At 31.9% G+C, this 17,594-nt stretch overlaps 1 protein-coding gene across 1 annotated transcript in view; it reads right to left on the bottom strand.

Annotated features, from left to right (window-relative positions):
* Window positions 1–17,594, bottom strand: part of PLXDC2 (plexin domain containing 2) — a 498,104-nt gene that overhangs the window by 160,063 nt on the left and 320,447 nt on the right. The window contains 1 exon segment of the mRNA XM_074192955.1: window positions 15,714–15,836. Within this exon segment, the coding sequence (XP_074049056.1) occupies window positions 15,714–15,836 (123 nt within the window).

Genomic DNA, 17,594 nt, shown 5'->3' with positions numbered 1-17,594 from the left:
AGGCAATCTATTTTTGGGGCGTAGTTATAATTGTAAGAAAATTCATCTATATTTGTCTACATTTGCCTTCCTGCATTTCTTCATATAGTCATAAATCATATTCCATCAGAGTTGAGCAGTATAGGCGTAATTCCTCTTCAATGCAAAATTGTATAAATACCTGAAGAAAGCTATCAGGTTTCCAATATATTCTCTATTCTCTGAAATAAAAACCTCTAATTCTTTTAGCTGAATTTCTCATGCTGATAAATATGAGCACCTTCACTCCTTTGGTTATCTCTGGAAATTCTCCAGTTGATCAATATTCTTCCTAAAATGGGGCAAAACTTGAGCTGAAGTCAATCCTCTAGGTCAAAATATTTTTTAACTACAGCAGAATCCAGTGAAATCATGACCTCTCTAATCTAAGTTATGAGGATTCTCTTAATGTTGTTAAAATGCATTAGTTTTTGTGTCTACCATTTGATTTGATGAGCATGAATTAATCACCTAATATTACCACGTTTAGTTGCTAGGAAAAAAAAAGGAAATGAATACTATCTTCAAACATTCTTTGAGTCAATTGCATTAGCAGGGAGGGGGCAACAACTATGTAGAAAGAGGAATACAAAATATAAATGACATAATTCATGTTTAACTTTCAATAAGTAAACCCTAAGAACTTTTCCACTTAAGTGATGTCTAGTCACACTTTCCCATATTATAATTGTAAAATTCCTTTTTATAAACTCAAGGGTAAAAATTTATTTTTATTTCTGATATAGTTATAAATGGTATTCTGAATTTGAAAATACTATTACAAATATTTCAGATTACAAAATCAAACTATATGAAACTGCATTTTTAAAAGTACTGAATTCAGCATGTTAGTTTTCAATATTGTTTTACATGCCTTTATTTCCATCTAAACCTTCCTTTATTATCCTCCATGTATTTTAAAGTATTTCAATGAAGTGCTTTAAGATTAGTTAGTTCCCCTTTTCTCATTCCTCTCAAAAAACGTGCCTTTGTGATGAGTAAGAATAATAACACAAAGCAGAATCATGTAGTATTAATTTCTGAAAATGAATGCCCTATTTCACAATTATAGTCTTTCACTTCATTTCAAAAGGTAGCTAGCATGAATTCTCATTAGTCTACTAGAGTTGTGGTTGGTTAATGCATTGGCCAGAATTCTTATTTCAGCATTTTTTACAATGGTGAGGTAATTATTTAAATTATTTGGGCTCTACTCACTCCAAACTCCATCAGTTCATAAAAATCTCCCTATGTTTCTCTGAATCTACTTCTTTCATTATTTCTCACAATGCAGTAATATCTCATAGCATTTATATGTCATAATTTGCGCAGTCATTATCCAATTGATGGGTGACCTCTTGAATTCCAGTCCTTTGCTACAATAGAATAGCACTATGAGAAATACAACCATGAAGACTCATATACATAGATTTTCATAGGAGTCTTTTCCTTCTTTTTTTCTATTCCTTAGGGATATATTCCTAACAGGGAAAGTTGAATTCTTTTTGTGAAGTTCCAAATTAATTTCTACGATGGCTAAACCAATTCACAATTTTACAGAGAACACATTATTTTTCTTTGCCTTTCACATACTCTCCAGCACCAGTCATTTTCCATATCTGGGTCATATGTGACAATCTGAGGAGTGTGGAATGAAAACTTGGTAGTTTTTCTTTTCATTTTCACTCCCATTACTCTTAGTTATTTGCTGAATTTTTAAGGTTGATTCTTGATAACTTGCTTTATTTTGAGAACCACTTGTCTACACTCTGAGATCACTTTATACAAGTAAAGATACACTACCTGATTCTTCAATTTTCTTTCTCTCTTTGAATATATATATATATATATATATATATATATATATATATATGGATGGAAGGGTGTGTGTATTTATTTATGTTTGTAGTGCCTGTGTGTGTGCTTGTGTGCGTGTATGCAGAGCTAGATGTCTCAGTACATAGAATGATGAGCTCCAGGGTCTGAAGACTGGAATTCAAATCTGACCTGTATGACTTTAGCTGTATGACTTTGACAAGTCACTTAATCACTAAATTGCTATATGCTTGGGGCATCTAGATGGCTCAATATATAGTCTCTTAATATGTTTGCTTTAATCCACTGGTGAAGGAAATGACAAATTTATCTTTGCCAAGAAAACTTCATAGATAGTAGGATCCATGGAGTCACTAAGAATTGTACATGACTGACTGAACAAAATATATACAAACACATATGTTTATGTAGGTATGTAGAAACACAGACACAGACACGTTTGTGTGTATGTATGTGTGTGTATGTGTGTATATATTTTCCCACAACTCCTCTTACAGGAAGGAAAGTTAGTTGCAAAGATTTCAAACTCAATAAGTTATTTCTTTCTATTTTTTACTTGTAATGGTTGTATACATATGTGCATACATACATACATGAACAAATATACATTCTGAATTTGACTCAGTTCTCTATATATTTGAAAGATGTAGCATTTATCAGTTATCTGCTGACAAAAATCCCTAGTTTTGTGCTTTCCTTCTAATCTGGGTTGCATTGGATTTATTTGTACAACAACACCTCTTTAAATCTAATCAAAATTTTACATTTTATATTATGTAATTCAATTTCTTTTTTTTGTTCCAAAATTCTTTTCTGATCCATAAATCTTACAGGTAAATCATCCAATAGTCCCCAAATTTATTTATGGTGGCAAGTCTATTAATTTCTGATACATTGCTTTTCAATTTTTGCAGTAGTTTCTGTCCAATAGCTACTTCTTACCTTGATATCTAGAGGCATGTTTTTGTCCACCTTTGTGTACCTTTGTTATTTTTCTTCTGAATCTTATTTTCTTAATCTGCTTCAGTGTTTAAATTTATAAGCTTAACTATTATCAAATCATTTTTAGAATTTTTATGTCAGAGAATGGCTTGAGATCTGGTACTACAAAGCCTTCTTCCCAATTCAATTTTTAAAACAAATATTTTTAGCAAAATTTGACTTTTCTTCTCCCCTCTCAATTTGATTGTATATCTAAAAATTTATATAGCTATAGATAAAATGTACATATGAAAATACATAATTATATTTTTGGAAATTTAGTATGATAAGTGCATTAATTTCATTAGTAATGTCATTTTACAGCAATTGCTTAATAGTGAAGAATTGAGGGCATTGTTTCTATAAAGGCTATTTTGAGTGTGTCTTCACAGGTGGACTGAAATATTTTACATATACCGGAGGTATTTTAAGTGAAATTTCTCCTTTTTGTTTTGTTGTGCTTTATTTTTAATATGCAGAAATATGATCACTTTTGTGAGATTATTGCACATTTTCTTTTTAATAATAATTACAACTAATAAAATTCTGGTAATTACTTATTTAAAATATTAAAACCAAATCTTTAATGTCATTTAAATAAGCCATCTTGCATTCTACAAAATCTAATACTTTTGCTTCCACTTTGATTTTACTTATACCTTAACTTATTTTGTCTTTTTATTTCTATGCTTAATATTTTCAAAATTCTAAAGGAAAAAAGTGGCAAAAATAGACAAACTTACTTTATCCTGATGTTATTGGGAATGTGTCTCCAAACAGATATAATCGCTCTTGGTTTTTAAGTAAATATCTTCTATGATATTAATGCAAGAGACATCAAAGCCTAATTTTTTTAAATTTTACAGAAACAAATGTATATTGTTAAATGTTTCCCCCCAAATTCATTAATACAATCTTGTGGCTTTTATTTTTGTTGTTAATAGAGGATGTTGTGTTTATTGTTTTCCTAATATAAAATCAACCTAATGTTTTTTATATATACAACTTTATTGTTTATTAAATGTCAAAGTATTGCATTGCCTTCAGTCTTTTAACTTTCAAAACACTTAAATATATGATCATTCATTGTGTAACTATTGTAAAACCATTCAATTTCGGTTATCCTTCAATCCAGATATTTAATCCATCAATGACAGAAGTGCTAATTAGCACACAATTAAATATAGATATATGTGTCACTCAGCTATGAACATCCTTCCATATTTCCACTGATTCATGTTTGAGTAGTCAACCGAAAATAATTTTGAGAATTTTCATTTTTCTAATTGGCACATATACAGATATAGTCAACGTTTTTGCCTATCTGTCCTAACAATTAGGGTAGAATCTGAAGACAGAGAAAAACAAAGTTGTAATGAGACATTCTTCTTAGATAAGTCAAATAAGGATCAACAGTATCCTGAAAAATATCCTTTTGCCTTTCTTCAAACTCATCTATAAAACCTGAATGAATTTTTAATCCTTAAACACAAATTTATATCAAACATTGAATTGAATTTAAAATTTCATTGATTAAATTGTTAAATTTCAAGAGGTAGGAGAGCAAATACACTACATATATAGTATTTTTATAGAGGCTATGTTTATATTGTGTTAGTTGTAATGTACTACACCAATTCCCTATAATAACTATGGTCAAATTGTACTAAAATGTCTCTTTATGATATGGATGGGCCACTGATTGTTGCTATGCCTGAGAAGTTAGCAGTCAATAAAAAAGGAGCCTAAGATATTGAAAAAGGCTCCTAGTATTCTATTCTAGTCTATCATCATGGAATTAATTTAGGGAGTCTGGAGTTACTCCATTCTAGAAGTTAATGAAAATTGTTGTCCATAGAAATGCATGAACAATTTCCAATAATCATTAATAGGTCATTCTCTGAATGTATGGATAGAGCACACATAATAACATAACCATAGACCCTGGGAGTATATAAATATCATGCCCAGTAATCCATAAATAGGTTATAAACATTATAGAAGCACAAGCTCATGAAGTATTAAACTCATCTAAAAATTTCAATGTTAATATCATGACAGGGATTATTTAATGGGATTCCATATTAATTGACCTTGATTAAAATTTCAAAATACCAGAATTCTGCATTCTATGTTAATTAAAAGTCAATACTCCAAATGATAATTTAATTTCATTCTACTAGCATGGTATAGTAAATATAGGCACTGACCTTTTGGTAAAAAATAAAATCTTGGTTTGAGTACTATTTTTGTTACCCAGCAACCACACAAATTTTTTCCAGCTATCCAACTTCTTGAAATCATAGTTTGCTCATCAGTAAAATATAAATAATATTCATATTACTCACATAGTCATTACAGAAAAAACCCACCTATTCAATTGTCTATTTATTTTAAGACTGACTTTCTCTATTTTATCCAGGTAGGAAGTACAAAGGAAACTCATGAGTCTAATGCCATTATTGATTGGTTTAGAATATTAACCTGCTCCATTTCTGATGAGGATCAATTCATTCCTCCTTAGAAAATCCACTTCTACTGCCCCAAGGAGTTCATTCTATCATTATGGAAATCAACATGGATATTCTAGTGGCATAGCCCAATGTAGCTCTGAAATCCTTAGTTCAAGAGTTTCACCAACCTCAGTTTCCTCTGAAATTAAAATTATAGGCATTTACCACCATATCCATAACTCTATACTTTTTAAAGTTATAGATAAATGTCCATTGAGAAGAGGTAACCTTATCTAAATATCAATCACACATTTAAATTACCATCCTTCCATTCTCTCCTGTTCCACCACAGTAATTGCATATAGTAGGAACAAAATAAATGTATTTTTAAATTAACAAAGGAATTATCAAACTCCAAAAAGGTTTAAATTGCCTACAATATGGATTATAGAGAGGAGAGAGATAGGTAATGCGTGGCAGATTCTTCTGGGTATGTTTTCTTTGTTCTAACTCTTCTATTTCATTTCTCTGTCCTTACATATTTTAAGTTGAAGAAGGGAACAGATTGGATACCAGCAATCTGCCAATAAAGAATGATTAAGTACCTGTTGTGTGAGTCACTGTGTTGAGATTTCCTCACAGTACTTTTTAAATAAGAAATAAGGCTCAAATAGATCAAAGAGATTAAAGAATTAAATCTAAACACACAAAATTCTATGATATTTTGTGCCACTGTGGTTTGGACAACAATAAATCAGTTTTATATGGAAAAGTCAAAATGTCTATGTAATACTGTTTGACACTGTTTCCTTCACACAACTTCATAAGTAAAGTTGTACTCATTTGAGAGTTTTCTATAGTCTCTCGCAAGTATAAATTCAGTTGCTAAAATTTAGAACAAGATAGTAATGTTCCAGTAGAAAAGAAAAAGATGATGAATGTTATACAACTTAAAAATACATTGTTTCTTCATTTAGATATAATTAGTTTCAGGTTTCTAACAATACTTTTGGAAACCAGATTATGGCAAGGTCACAGATGATGTTTAAATTTACATGAAATCACAATATTTCTTTCTGGGATTCTGCTATATATCTTGAACTGCATGTCCAATAGACATCTTAAACTCAACATGTCTTAACCTTATCTCATATTTCTCAGGTAGGCAACTAGTTAAATTCAGTGGCAAGAACCCAAGGACTTGAAGACAGACATTTGAGCTTGGATCCTGTTTCAGACACTTACTAGTTGTGTGACTTAGGAAAATCATTGAATTTCTGTACCCAAAAATAGGTTATCACTAGCACCTGCATCACTAGACCATTGTGAGGATCAAATAAGTTAATATATGCCAAACTTATTATATCATATAAATTCTAACTAGGATATTTCCTCCTAATCATCCTCTACTATTACTTTCAAGGACATTGCTATCTTCCCAGTCACCCATATTTGATATCTAAGTGGTTTCTCCTCCCTCTCTCTCCTATACCACAAATTTCACTTGTTACCAAATCCTATTTATCGCAAATAAGCAATATCTCTTGTTTCCTTATCTTCTCTGTCACTGCCACCAGGCTCATGTCACCACCCATTACCTAAGGTTTGGAGCTATAAATATTCAAGGTATCTATTTCACTCCTTGTGTCAGAGATTCCCATGAAAAAAGGGAGCCAAGGAACCTGCAGTTTATGACTTTTTTAAGCTCCTTTGATTCATGTCTACCCCACAACTGCCCGGGAAACAAGGTAACAGAACATTACATACACAATCATATGGCTCACCTATTGATTCGTTTTCTTGTTTTATATCCCTTTTCTATTTCTTTGTAATCAGGGAGAGTTCTTTAGGTGGAGGAGAAGAAATGAATTCTTGTTTACAAAAATTATAAAAAAAATCCAAGATACCATGATCATTCCTCAGAAGTTTATTGTTTCTATACCATCATCAACTATTTCTTTCCTGAATTCCAGAATTAAGTCTGGAGTAGTATAGTTCTTCACCAACTATACGATTGCTTTCTTCTTGATAATTTAAGAGAGCATATATGATTGCACCAAAACAATCAGAGAATTATGTCAATCTTCTATCAAATGCTCTGTATTTAGTTGAAAATGAATTCTCAAAGATGTGGAAAGAACTTTGTTATATGCCTTAGTTGTGAAGATATATGCTTTACACACACACACACACTCTTATAGTCATATGAATGCAGAATATTTAAAAATTTTGAAGAATGTTATCTTAGTAATTTACTCTTAAACTAATGCAGTCAAAGAGCCTCTCACATTCAGGATCTTGTAATTAATAAAAAAGTAGAATCAATACATTCATCAATTGTTTTGGAAATATTTTAAATCAAAGCAAAAATATGTTTTTTATTATTTATTCAAATTGGAACCTCTAATTTCAACCAGGCAACAATTTTCAGTTAATATTTCCTAAAATCATAGTCACACAAAGATGTTAACCTAGAATACTGAAATGTCTTATTCAGGCAAAGAGAAAGAAGAGTGAAAAAAATGTGAAAAATGAGAAAGACAATATATCCCATTTTTCCAGGGGCCCAGATCAAAAGGAAGAGTGTATATGTTTATTTCTCCAAAATCCTATCACGTTTGCTTATCTCTTCCCAAATATATATATATATATATATGTATATTTCTACATCTATATATGCATATATGTCTGTGTGTGTGTGTGTGTGTGTGTGTGTGTGTGTGTGTGTGTGTATATATATATATATATATATATATATATATATATATATATATATTTCCATACATGCATACACACATATTTTGCTTTCTAATGGAAGGGTTATGTTAGACTCTGCGTTTTATTCTCATTGTTCTGTTTTTGTCTTTCTTTCTGGTTTTACAAACAGTCCCATAGCTTTGTCAAACACACATCACCTTATTGAAAATTCTCTTGGATTCAACTGCTAAATAAATCAAATGCTCTCTACCATGTTTCTTTTTTTCCACCTACAGAAAATAGTTGTCAATTATTAAAAGATTAAGACCTAGAGTAGAAAGGCGAGGGTCACCTATTCAATATTCTGCCACATATTTGTATATAAACAGATGATCTCAAATGCAGCATTTTTGTTGTTTATGTCCCATGCTCTAGCCAACTTCCTAGCTCTTTCTTAATCTTGAATACATTTTTATGCCAGAGTTAAAATCTTATATGCTATTCCCTTTAGATCTATGTACATTAATCCCCAGATTTTTTTTTTTCTTTTTGTTAGAAATACATATGGGTAGGAAAGTTGGAGTTGTTCCCCTTCAGAGTTGGAATTAGTCATATTCTACATATGGCTTTGACTCTCTTCTAAGCCTTCTCATTGTTTTCAAAAATCTACCAAGATATTAAATTAATGTGATACAAATTAAATTATATTCCCATTGGTTTCAAAAATTGATCAGCATATTAAATTCATCTGATATAAATTAAACTATATGAGTCGCTTGCAGCCAATACTGTAGTTTTAGAGTGTCCTCTATGAATGTCCTTGCAATCATTATGAGTACAAGTTGAAGTCTCTAAATACCACTATATCTTACTTGAGTGTCACTTTTGAAAATCATATTAGGAAACCATAAGATATGTCTTTTTTGCATCTGAGAAGGTCACAATCTATCATCCAACAATATAACATCTTTCTCTCTTTTCAACTTTGACTTAAATTATTATATTTTTTTGATTCTTAGAAATTCTTAAACATGTTAGACTCTCTTGATATATACACATATGTATTCACATGTATATGTTTCCATGCATGCATGATTCAGAGAGAGGTATACATACATACAAATGTGTACATAGATGTCTATATCTATTTTTTCCTGTACTTCCATGGAGTTTCTTTTGAAAAAAACATACTTTTCCATTTTCATGAGTTAAATCTTTCAGGGTGTCAGTCAGAAAATTCTATTGAGAGCTTCAGGCTAAAATTTAAATTTTATTGTTTGTATCTCAAATCTTCCAGTTTGTTATGAAAGCCACAGGAGTGAATCTAGACCATTTACATTTTTTTTTTCATAAGAAACTTAACGTATCTCTTCTCCAAGATAGCAATTCTTTGCATGTCCTATAGGTCCTCTTTTCTTCGTCAATTTAGAGTTTTAAATGAGAATGTCCTTCCTCATTCCAATTTAAATCTGATGTTCTTGTGATCGTATTAGTCTGCTGTTCAATATAGTTTTACATATTTTCAAAGAAATGTTCCTTCGGTGAAAGAATCCTGTTTAATATGTGTATATCAAATAATGAGGAAAACAAAAATCATGTTCTTTTAGTGTACTAAAGAACATGATTTTGTTTTCTTAATTTTTCATTATCTAGAAACATAATTATTTACTTATTTTTGTCATAAATTTTTGTCATAAATTATATCTTTGAATTGAAATCAGAGATGAAAAGCACATCTGTACTAAAAATTATTTCAGTTCCCTATTCATGTCTTCATCTTTCCAAGAGGTTCATTTCAGTTCTATTCTGACTGTAGCAAAAATTAACAGTTTGTTTGATGATTTCTGTAATGTCCTCTTATTGTATTGGATATTCAATTAAATTAAATTAAACAAAGATTTATTAAGGAAAGCAACCATTGGGCAATGTGTTATATAGTGAGGATATTTAAAAACATAAAAAATAAAGCCTTTGCACTCATTTTCTAATATTCTTAATCAGCATATTAACTGAACAAAATGAGTTAGAATACATTTTAGGATTTATTTCTCATTTGCATGTGCAAAATATAATAGAGAGCAGTGAATGATTTGGGAATGGAGGTAGCACTTCTTGTTTGGAGGGATTGAGTAAAGTGTCAGAAGCTAAAATGAGAAATTAGCTATGAAATAAAAGAGTTATTACGGTAGGAAAATTTGATTTCAGGCATGAAGGATAACATTCAGAGATGCATTTATGTAGGAGAGAGTAAGTTGAGATAGGTGAATTGATAGCATTCCACTTTTGCAGAGATTCTGAGTGTATGAATGAGAATAATAAAATCAAGCTAGAGAGGTAGGTTTGGATAAGATTGTAGAGAATATTGGATGCTAAAATAAAAACCTTACATTTTATTTTCCAGAATAGAGAACATCAAGGAGGAGTGATAAGGATAGGAAAGTAATAAGAAAAGTAAAGTCATGAGGTTCAGATTTCATGATATATGTATAACTCTATCAACAAGAACATTATATGTACACACAAAATATTACTTGGATAGCAATGTGGAGAATAGATTGGAAAAGAAAGGCACTAGAGATAAAAGGCAACCTTCTGACTTTCAAGTATAAATGACTGGGAGAATGTTGGTATGGTCAGCATAAATAAGAACCACAGCAATATTATCCTATATGTTCCAAAATATTCATAGCAGCTCTTTTTGTAATGGCAAAGAATTGGAAATTGAAGGGATGGCCATCAATTGAGAGATGCCTAAATAAATTATGGTACATGAATACTATGGAATACTATTGTTGTATAAGAAATCATAAATGGTGGAACTCTAGAGACACATGGAATGATTTATGGGATGCTGAGTGAAGGGAACAGAACCAAGAGAACAATGTACACATCAACATTGTGAGATGGAAGCAATTCCTCTTAGCATTTCAGAGAGTGAGGACAACTGTATTAGACTGGCTATGGACTATATTGTTCCCATCCAGAGGGAGGAAAACAAAATACACTAAAACAAAACAAAGCAAAAAAACAAAAAACCTTTCAGAATCTGATGAACATTTTATTTTTTTATTTTTTTATTTTTCTTTTTTGCAATGCAAATGGGGTTAAGTGGCTTGCCCAAAGCCACACAGCTAGGTAATTATTAAGTGTCTGAGACCAGATTTGAACCCAGGTACTCCTGACTCCAAGGCCGGTGCTCTATCTACTGTGCCACCTAGCCACCCCTACCCTTGATGAACATTGTATAAAAATTATCTCTTATGTATCTCTTTCCCATAATCCTAATTCCTTATAATGAAAATAACTAATCTGTAAACATAGTTATCCAAAATATGTATGCATAACGCTAACCTGACTTTTTGCTGCTGAGGGGAGGGAAGTGGGAAGGGAAGATGGAAGGAAATTTTGTAACTTTAAAAATAAACACATTGACAGCTAGGTGGCACAGTGGATAGAGCACCATCCCTGGAGTCAGGAGATCCTGAGTCCAAATGCACCCTCAGACACTTACAAATTACCTAGCTGTTTGACCTTGGGTAAGTCACATAACCCCATCGCCTTGCCTAAAAGAAACTGAAAAAATATAAATAAACATGTGCATATGGATGAAACTAAATAAATTTTTAAAAAGCAATACTCCACATTTCATGGGAATGTTTATTTTTGTATGTTAAATACTTATTTAAGCATGTTGAATTTGAAATGACAGCTCTACAATGGAAGATATTGAACAATGAATTGAAAATATATCGCTAAATCTTGAGGAGAAATTGGTATCAGAAAGAGAAGTTTGGGATACAACAAAATGATTTGTGAAACCCTGTAAGGGGAAAAAAAATCAAAGGAAAAGGAGAATACAGGAAAATGCCTTGATGGATTTTTATATATAAGGGTAGGAAGAAGGAGAACTAACATGTAAGGGAATGAAAAAGAAGTGATCATACTGGATAACCTGGAGACAAATTTTGGAAGCTAAAGATGTAGATAATGGCAAGAAAGTGTCAAGCAATTCCAAATACTATAGGGACTTCATGGATTATAAAGACTAAAAAAATTTCCATTTGGCTATTACATCACTGAAGTCCTGGGAAATAGGTTTTCTGGTAGATATCTAACCGGAAAAGGTAAGATGCAAAGTTTTGAACAGGGGAGGAGGGAAAATAAAGTGGAGACAGTGAAAAAAATAACTTCAAATAAATGTTTCATAGAGAAGGAGAAGAATGACATAAGAAAATTGTTTGAATGGCTGTCAAGGCCAAAGCATGAATATGAGTGTAAGATTGTATGTGTGTGCATATATGTACATGTTTGTGAATATACAAGTAAGCATGCAAACATTTATATTTTGCAGGGTAGGAATGGCAAGAATTTTTTTAATCAGTGAAAAGGAAGGGGCTAATAGAAAAAGAGAGGCAGAAAGAGCAAGAAAGAAACAGGATGATTTAACAAAGCATGGTTGTAGAATAGACAAGAAAGGGATGTCGTGAAATAACTTAGACAAAGGAAAATTTGATTTTGGCAGGAAGGTAAACTCACTTTTCCTCTGAAAGCAAAAAAAAAATCAGGGAAGACATGGAACAATTTCGAGATATACAGTCCAGGAGACAAGGGAATTCAGTTTAAACGATATCATTCTCTTCCAATAACAGTAGGTGATCTCATCATCTGAGAGTGAGCATGGTATGGGATAAAGAAGAGAAGAGCCAGAATTGTCACTATGGGGAGTATGAAAGAGACTAGTAAGTGGGGAATAAAAGACTGCTAGACAGCCATGAGGGGCCAGTTGAGGTGGGAGGAAAACTTGAATGTGTCCTATATTTAGTCAACATAGATTTCCAACTTCCCATAAAACCCTGGGAATAAGAACAAAAAAAAAAAGAATGAGAGAGGACTGGTGTACGGATTCCCCAGGAAATATCAGATCTGTGGATTCATGGAGGAGAAATAGCAGAAGTTAAAAAGACCAATGAGCTAATGGCTCATAAGATCATAGGTCTAAAAACTGGAAAGGATCACAGAGATCTAATTTAGGTCATTCATCTTGCAAATGAAGAAACTGAAGTCCATAAAACTAGGTGATTCACTTAATGCCATGCAGGAATTATGCAGCAGAAGTGGGATGCTATTACTATCATAATCATCAGGATTGCAATATCCTCCTTTATGTTGAAGAATAAATGTGATAGAAAGTACATCATTGGAACAGCAAAGTCCAGAGTCCAGATTGGTTATCAGCTAGAGAGAGTGAATGTCCCCCAAAAGGATGTCTGTAAGGAAAAACTGGATTATCCTTTATGGGATATGCTATAAATAATTAGTCAGCTAGGTGTACTAGAGAGTTAGGGATGTGAGACAAGAAGACCTGAGTACAAATAGTTCTTCAGATATGTATTATTTGTGTGATTTTAGTTGTCAATTAAGCTTTCATCATAAATTTCTCTCAGCCCTAATTTCCTTATTGATAAAAGGGGGGGGGGGAATAACTTCATAGGGCTGTTGTGAGAAGAAAATAAGGAATGTACAATTGAGAAAAAAATTAAGTACATTTTAAAAGAGTAAAATAAGAAAAAAACTTGTAAAGGGTTTAGATAAATCTTTATCAGAGCTAGATGTATTTGTTTATTTTATATTTTTCAAGGCAATGGAGTTAAGTGGCTTGCCCAAGGCCACACAGCTAGGTAATTATTAAGTGTCTGGGGCTGGATTTGAACTCAGGTACTCCTGACTCCAAGGCCAGTGCTCTATTCACAGTGCCACCTAGCTGCCCCATATTCTTTTTTTTTGTTAATTTTAGATGTATTTATAATATTAGCTTTTCTTTATATAAGTATGAGGCTAGAGACCCTCTGAGGTCTCTTCCAATTTTTTTTTTTTTGATTCTTTAATTCAATTAGCAAACATTTGTTAAGTGTCTGCTACTGCTAAGCACTGTGCTTGACCTCAGGAACTCAATACAGAAGCTAGAGAGAATTTAGACAGTTTACTTTCTTTTGGTAGTAGAATGATGATTTTGGAAATATCAGAAATGATGTGGAAATATCCTGATTCTTGCTCTGTCCTTTTTCATGAGGAATTATCAAATAAAGAATAGTCACATGAGAGAGAGGATAAAGCACCAGAACTGCAATCAGGAAGACCTAAGTTCAAATCCCTTCTCAGACACTTACTAATTGGGTGAGCCTAGGCAAGCTAGTTAACCTCTATAGATCTCTATAGATGCCTTAGTTTCTTCACTGATAATAATAATAATAATAATGATAATCTATCATTCAGGGTTATGGAGAAGATAAAAGTAGATATTTGTGAAGCATTTTGCAAATGTTCAATGTTTAATGTGAAAGTTACTTATCATCATTTCAATATTATAAGTTCTATTGCTACTACTCATTTTTATTATTATTATTACTTCAAAAGCAAGTCATGTCTGAGCTTATGAATACAAGCTAGAAAAGAATAGAAAGAGAAACAAAGTACAGAAGGGGGCCTTACTCAAACCAGTCACAGACTCTAAATTCTCCAGTTGGAGGTAGGGCAGAGAAAATTGACAATGGTTAGGGAGAAGACACAACTAAGTAGGGAGGACCGTGTGAAGAGCTATCCTGAAAAAGGAGCATGTGACTTGGCAGTGGGGATACTAGATGATGGAGATCAAATGACAAATTGAAAAGATGATCTAGATATAGGTGGCAGACAGTACGCAAGTTAGAATTTTGTACTTGAACTGGGCTGGGAGCTAGTCCTGAGATCCTATGAGTATAATAGAATCCTGTATAAGGAAGCTCTACGAAGGCAGGTGAGCTCCATCTTTGTCATTTATACTCTTATATGATTGACCAGAGCACTCAAATGTTAAGGGCTTTACCTTAAATCACACACAGTCAGTAAATGTCAGAAGTTGAAGATAGCTTTAAAGGATATATCTTTCACCCTCCATGTAGCTTCTCAGGTAGAAGTTCACAGGATGAAAAAAAATTAGATGCTAATTAGGATGGGAGGTTATAGGACTGGTTTTCATAAAATCATGCATAACAATTATACAAGGGTATTTTGTTTTGTTTCAAATTTTTTGGTAATTTTTTACCAACTGGGGTGTTTCTATAGTTGCATATGTAAGCATAAACATCCAGGTCTATAAAGGAATATAGATAGATATTCAGACAGATAGATATCTCAAACACATACACTCATAAATATATACATACATATGTATATATGTGTATATATATATATATATCTGTATGTGTGAATACACATAAAGTTTTCTACAGTTAACAGAGAATTTCCATACCCTGTCTGAATCAGTGACCAAATCACTCAAAATAATCTTATTCAGCTTTGATTTTCTATAATGACTAATCACAAACACTGAAAGACTAGTTTACTTTTCTTTGCTATAAAATTTTATGCATTATACATTGCAGATTTCACTCTAAACTCGATCAGAAGAGCATGTTACCTATAATTCCTCAGGGACAAAATTGGCACTCACCTCCATAGAACACTCAATAAATGTTACTGTTAATGAGCAAAAAATCAAAGTTATGCTTTTCTGCATGATATTTTCACTTGATGTCAGAAAGGCAAATGTTGACCATATTGCAAATGCCTCTTCTCTAGAATCATTATTATTAGACCACATACCAAAATATCTTCAGATTAAGCCAATGTTTAGAGTAATTTATTTTGTTCATATGGACCAAAAAGTGATAAAAGAAAGAAGATACATACCATTATCAAAATATCTGATAGTAGAATTTCTGGACACACTAGGGTCAAAATTGGCCATTAAAGGGGCTATGTATTGTGTCGCTGTTAGCATTCGGTGTACAATTTCTCCTGTATAAATGAAACCTAAAAAAAAAAACCCCAAAAGAAACAGAATTAATAATTGTCTAGAGATGTAGACATTACAATTTATAAGAATTACCTCTTTAAAATGAACTGTATCTACATATTAAAAACAATTGATTGAACGTGGAGAGTTGTTTGAACATATCGAATCAACTACATCAAATCACAGACTAATGACTGAAATTGGATCAATAATATTAAGTAGACTATTCAAATTGGAAAATAAACCAATTCAAATAATCCATAAAGGTTTTCATAGAGGTGGTAGTATGATTTTCCTCCGAAATTTACTTAATTGGATGCATATATAGTGCTGAAACCAGTTGACTTCTATATTCTTATTATAAATCTACTGACAAGTTCACCAATTTTCATTATTATTCTTATGCCTCTATAAGAATAAGCTAAATAATTGTACATTTTTAAAATTAATGTCCAATTACAGTTAAAATTAATGTCCAATTAAATATAGACAATTCATCATTCATGATGAAAATGTTGGAAGAATAATGCTTGGATTCCTCCAATACTTTCCTCAAATTAACTAAGGTCATTAGCTTGAAGATATATCTGAAGAGAAGATTAAAAAATAACTTTTGCTTCACATAGACAATAAAAAGTAGATGACCTTTTCTCTTATTTCCAAACATTTTAAACCACAAACAGAAATTTTACATGAAAGATAAAATAATTTCAACTGTTTCCTTGATCTAGGATGTGTAGAATCCAAAATAAAGTTAAAGAAACAATATCTCCTAAACCCAGAAACTGAATCTCACTGATCCTGAGCTAACTCAGTATCCTATCCCCATCTATCACAAAAATGATAGTGAGGCCATACTAGTAGAAATACCAGAGGCATACAAAACCCAGGTCTTTGATCCATTGTCTCCTCACTCCCTCTCTCAAGTGGTATCAAGACTAGTTCCACAGTACAGAAGCTTAATTTAATCTCCATTACTGAAAATAAACTCCAAGATAGTCACTTATAAGAATAAAGTGCTCATATATATTGAAATGTTTCTAGCACTTTCTTTTGAGTATTAAAAATGGAACAGAGTAAATAGCCATCAATTGGGAAATGGCTGAACAAATGATGGTTCCCTGAATGCAGGAGAATATCACTGTGCTGTTTAAAATGATATAGGTGAAGAATATACAGAAGCATGGAAAAGTCTATATGAACAAATATTAATCAAGCAAGTAGAGCCAAGAAACATGACAAAATTATAAAGATTGCGTAAGACTCAAAAGAAAAGATATAAGAAGACATTCTTGATATCTCCCTTCAAGGAGGTGGGAGGTGCACAGGTGTGAATACATTTTCAGAATTTTTTTCAAAGATTCATTAGTTGTGCTGACATTTTTTTCCATTTTTTTCTCCTTTCTAAAACTGATCTTTGCCACAAAAGATGTCTTAGATATATGAGTACTATGGCAATGAAATAATTAGAAAATAGCAATAAAAGCTCATTTTGAAAATGTAACTTCTACACATAAGCTCTGTTTAAAAAGTTATCTACGGTTCCCTGTTCTGGCTGAAAGTGGGAGCAATATAAAATAATTTTCCTATGAAATTATCTGCAGTGCCTTTTTAAAAAAAATTACAGCTCCAGACAACAATCAATTATTCACTTTGTGGATTTCCTGTGACAAATTTTTAATTCAAAATTGGCTTTTTTGCCATCATCCTTTGGGCTACTTGGCATTATTATCAAATAAGGCATGCTAGCAAATTTTCTTATCAGTCTAAGCCTT

The sequence above is a fragment of the Macrotis lagotis genome, chromosome 7 (assembly GCF_037893015.1).
Source record: "Macrotis lagotis isolate mMagLag1 chromosome 7, bilby.v1.9.chrom.fasta, whole genome shotgun sequence".
NCBI classification, from domain to species: Eukaryota; Metazoa; Chordata; class Mammalia; order Peramelemorphia; family Peramelidae; genus Macrotis; species Macrotis lagotis.
Note: the sequence above shows the minus strand (reverse complement) of the source record. Positions and strands in the feature narration are given on the sequence as shown.